This window comes from Sinocyclocheilus grahami, unplaced genomic scaffold (genome assembly GCF_001515645.1).
Source record: "Sinocyclocheilus grahami isolate Dianchi unplaced genomic scaffold, SAMN03320097.WGS_v1.1 scaffold70.1, whole genome shotgun sequence".
NCBI classification, from domain to species: Eukaryota; Metazoa; Chordata; class Actinopteri; order Cypriniformes; family Cyprinidae; genus Sinocyclocheilus; species Sinocyclocheilus grahami.
The window spans coordinates 2,792,259-2,797,659 of record NW_015505249.1 but is presented as its reverse complement, the minus strand read 5'-3'; the positions used below and the strand labels follow the sequence as shown (position 1 = coordinate 2,797,659).

Here is a 5,401-nt window from a genome sequence, read left to right as displayed (position 1 = left end):
ACATTATCATCATAATAATTTTTTAAACAATGAAAATACACTAGTAGCTGTTTGTTTACATATACACTACTGTTCAAAAGTTTTGGGTTGGTAAGATTTCTTAATGTTTTTGAAAGTTCTGCTCTCCAAGGCTGCATTTATTTGATCAGAAATACAGTAAAAACAGAAATAAAGTGAAATATTATTTCTGCATGCAGCATGCTATTTTTACTTTATTTCTGATCAAATAAATGCATTCATTGGTTGAAAAATACAGTAAAATTATGAAATATTATTAGAATTCAAAATGTTGGAATACATTTGAAAATGTCATTTATTTCTGTGATGTAATCAGTCTTCAGTGTCACATGATCCTTCAGAAATTATTCTAATATGCTGATTTGCTGCCCAAGAAACATTTCTTATTAGAATCAATGTTGAAAACAGTTGTCATGCATAATATTTTTGTGGAAACTGTGATACCTTTTTTAATCCTTGCTGAATGAGAGTATTCGTTTATTTAAAATCATACTGACCCCAAACATGTGAACGGTTTTGTGTGCTTAATATTTCAACTACAGCATTATGCTTAATTAATCCTCGCATACCTGCTGTTTGATATCTGAGAGGGTCTTTTTCATGGTCTTCTCTCATTAGTGATGAACACTGTTAGCGCAGTCAAAGATCTGCAGTTCCTCTGGCTCTGAGCCTATAACATGCCAAAACCCCATATGTTCTTTACTCATGACAACACAACACACACTTCAGCCCAGAGAGAGGCACCTGCTGTGACGGCGGCCTGAGATGCTCTCATTTTCTGGTTTTCTAGCATCTTTTTGGTTTAAATCCACTTTCTCTCTCTGCCTTTACTCACTGCTTTCTCTTAAAGGGAGAGTTCAACCACAAATGAAAATTCTGTCATTATTTACTCACCTAATGCCATTCCTAATCTGCATGCTGTTATTGTTTAGAACAAATAAGGGGAAATTTAGAAGAATCTGTTCCATACATTGAGAGATAATAATGACCACATCTGTCAAGCTCCAATAAGGACAAAAACACCATAAATGAATCATAAAAATAGTCTATATGACTTGTGGGCTGAAGTTTAGTAAACGTTTGCTTTTGAAATAAGTCTCTTCGAGGCTGCAATTATTTTATCAAAAATACAGTAAAAACAGTAATATTGTGAACTATTATTACAATTTAAAATAGCCACTTTCAATTGTAACACATTTTAACATGTCATTTATTCCTGTGATGCAAAGCTGAATTTTCAGCATCATTACTCCAGTCTTCAGTGTCACATGATCCTCCAGAAATCATTCTGATTATTAATGTTGAAAACAGTTAATATTTTTATGGAAACCATGACACATTCTTTGATGAATAGAAAACGTATATAATAGCTTTGTGTATTGGCATGTTGCTAACATGATACTCTAATAAGCATAAAAATGCACAGCACACAAAAATATAGGTAACATATTTATACATTTTAGTAGTGAATATTTATAGTTTTTATACATTATACATTTTTATATATTTTTCTTGCTTCTTTATTTTCAACCTAAATTCATTGGTATATAGATTGAATTTGCAGGTTATTTTAGAATTGAATTGTCTGGAGTGAATGACTTCATTTTTGAAAAGTTGGTTAGGTTGTTTCTTAAGTTGTTTTAACAGGGAAACAATTCGTAGCTGTACCCAGTGTCATTTTAGTATATTTATAGTTTTTTATAAATATTTTGAATTAGCTTGTATATTTTCAGTGTTCATTTAAATTTTAATGTCTCATTTTAATATGTGCTTTTGTCATTTTTATTATTTTTTGTTCTTTTGAAAATATTACTATTTATGTTTCATTAGTTTTTATTTCCATTTTAGTTTAGCTCTAGTTTTTATTTATTTCTAGTTAATAATTACAGTCCTTCAACTTAAACTTTTAGAATATATGTATATGTATGTATGTGTGTGTGTGTGTGTGTGTGTGTGTGTTTTATATATATATTATTTTATTCCATATTAATTTAAAGTTTAAAAAAATATATGTTTTAATAATTTTAGTTTAAGTTTTAACTATAATAACTTTGGCTGTACAACATTGCATTGGTCTTATTAGCAGCTCACGGATCATAATGTAAATTATGTACATAAAAAAATGTATAGCCTGAATGCACTGTAAGTCGCTTTGGATAAAAGCGTCTGCTAAATGCATAAATTATTATTAATTATTATAATGTGAGTGATGAAGTTTTGTGTAGATGCGGTGTGTGTGTGTGTGTGTGTGTTTTAAAGAGTGTAATGGAGATGTTAATGGCTCCTCTAAAAGCAGAGCTGTTATAGTAATAACTCTCTCTTTCTTTAGTTTTTTTTTTCATTTCACTGGCTCTTCACACTCTATAGTGTCTAATGGAATTCAGCCTGCCAGTGTCTTTAGAGCCAAGTTTAAGTCTACCTTGACTACCCACACTGTCCTTAAAACATCCTGTTCAAGTTTACAAACCTCACAGAGAAAGAGTATTGTCAAGGGAATCTCATAAAACCTGCATTACATTTTTAGTTTTATTTGGTATTGTATCATTACTGTAGTGCATCAGGACATTTTACTTTTGAGGGTTTTTTTTAACTGCTCATTGGGATCCTCATTAATCCATGGTGATCCTCATTAGTTATCAAAAAATACAGCATTATATTACATTTACATTTAATCATTTAGCAGATGCTTTTATCCAAAGTGACTTACAAATGAGCAATACAACAAGCATTTTGTCATAAAATTATGCAATTAAAAATAGATTTTAATAATGAAAAAAAAAGGTTTTAGTCTAAATATTCATAATTTAAAGACAATATAGCAAACACTTTACAGTGAGTAAAGTTGGTTAACATTGGTTGACTACATCTACAGCATTTATTAAGCTTAATGTTAAATTCAACATTTACTGACACATTACTAAAATCAAAAGTTGTATCTGTTAATATTATTTAATACACCTGAGCTAACATGAACTAAAAATGAACAGTTGAATTTTTTATTAACTAACTTCAACAAATATTATATATATAGTTCATTTTAGTTAATGGATTAACTAAAGTTAAATAATGGGACCTTATTGTAAAGTGTTACCAAATATTCTCATGATGAATAAATAAGTAGTTTTATTTTCTTCTTTTAATATATTATTATTGTTGTTGTTGTTGTTATGTATGTATGAGTATATTTATTTATTTATTTAAAATTGTTCTCCTCCCATTGAATTTTGGAGTAAAATATGGCTTGGACATATGTTGACATTAATTGTGATGCCGTTAAGCTGTTAACAGACCATCCTAACACATTCTTTAGAAGGAATAAAGCCTACGGTATATGTGACCTGTATAATCGCATTACTATATTTTACTTCAATTAGATCATATGCGAACCATAGCAACCATTTGAAAACGCAAGGTCCAAGTGTTTTTTTCACATACATGTGCATGCTAGCTGTTGCAGTTTGTGTGTCTGTGTGCATATGTGTGTTTTGTGGAGGTGGGGTGTATACAATGCTATTGGGGCAGGGAAGGGGTGTGTGGGGGTGAAAGTGTGGCCCCTCTGTCATTGGCTCTGGGCCTAATGTCACATTATGCGTCTCATTGTGTCTTTGTGATGCTGAGGAGTATAAATACAGCCCTCCCAGTGTCCACACACACTCATTCCTCCTGCAGACCTACAAACTGAATCCTCAGAGAAAGAAGCTGCATTTTAGGTTGACTTTTTAAACTTTGAGCAAGTGGATTGTTCTTGAGAAGACTGCACGTTCTCAACCAAGACTTCTCGGAAACAATTTTAAGATGGATTCTGATGCAAGTTCCACATGCAGTCGGTCTTCTTCACCCGAGCTGGCTGTGGACTCCGGCTTTTTCTCCAACAAAGTGTTTCAAGCTTACTGCACAGATAGAGAAACGGGGCAGCCCAGGTCTGAAAAACCATCACTGAACACCGGATCCGGCGGAAAGAGCCGCGCACGGGCCGATCTCTGCAAAGACGACATGCAAGATCTACGACTCAAAGTGAACGGCCGCGAGCGCAAACGCATGCATGACCTCAACCAGGCCATGGACGGGCTTCGAGAGGTGATGCCCTATGCACAGGGCCCATCCGTACGCAAGCTGTCCAAAATCTCCACCCTGGTTCTCGCCAGAAACTACATCCTCATGCTGTCCAGCTCTCTGGATGAGATGAAGAAGCTAGTAGGTGATGTTTATGGAGCCAGTGGTCAGAGTCACTCGGCTAGACGGGTTCTACCACCAACTTCGGCTGCTCCAGCATCCCAGTTTCAGCTGCTTTCACTTGCTCCGTCTCTGCACTCTCTGGTGGGCAGCACTTCCCAGCACACCATCATGCCGACATTGGGCCAAGCCCCTCATTCTCCACCCTTGGCTGGGTATCTGGGTTTCCCTGCTCCACCTCTTCCCACCCTGTTGAAAGACCCTCTGCATCTCTCCAGCGGCTACAGGCATTTTCCTGGCATGCCTTGCCCCTGCTCCCTTTGCCAGCCTCTCCCTGCTTCCACAGCCAGCCTGCACAGCCTCTCCATGGGGAAGTGATTCAGGCGAGGGCCAGGCTCCAGGCTGGAGAAGGCCGAATTTAAAATACGGACTCGAAAAGAACTGAAAACATCTGGGTGTGTTGCTAGATGTGTTGTATACTTTGTAAATGTCATGTACAGAGTTTCTTTTCTAACAAGCTGCTGCTATTTTTGTATCAAATAATGTTTTTTACTGTTGTAGCGTTTTTGAATATGAACATATGTGCTTGTATGCTCTTTGTAGCAAAATGGCAATTGAAAACGTATAGTTTTGTTTCTTAAATTAAACATCTATTATTGTAATAAAAAAAAAAATCCTGATTTTTCAGTGTCTTCATTTGATCAATTAAACAATCTTTCATTTTTCAAAGAAGTGCACCTAGTAATGTAAGGTATTTGAGAGAAACGTTTAGCAAAAGTGACTTAAAAGAGCATTCAAGCTCAAACCCATGACCTTGGGGTTGCAAGCATCACACTTTACTATTTTAGATATAGGAATACTAGGAATATTTGCTGATCTGTTTACTTAAGTTCAACACTATCAAAGCATTTTTTTTTAAATCGCAATCAATTTTACAAAATATAGTCTAAATAATATTTAAAGATTACATAGAAGATTATCAAATTAAAATGCTAAAATTTTAATAATCTTTAGAAAAGATATATTTAGAAAAAGATGATTAAGCATCTCCCAAAATGTTTTGTTTTGCAACTGGAAACATTTTACTTAGGGGAGATTTTTAACCCTGTTCATAATTTTATGATTTATTTATTTATTCTGATGATGGTCAATGGAGATCAAATTTGTATCGAAGTGAAACATTTTTAAAACGTTTATTATTTTAAAAAGT

The 5,401-nt window shown here is 34.3% G+C and overlaps 1 protein-coding gene across 1 annotated transcript; it reads left to right on the top strand.

Moving 5' to 3' along the window:
• Positions 1-3,813: 3,813 nt before the first annotated feature.
• Positions 3,814-4,569, top strand: LOC107585473 (oligodendrocyte transcription factor 3-like). The gene has a single exon (XM_016272495.1). It carries the CDS (start codon positions 3,814-3,816, stop codon positions 4,567-4,569), a length of 756 nt encoding a protein of 251 aa, XP_016127981.1.
• Positions 4,570-5,401: the final 832 nt, after the last annotated feature.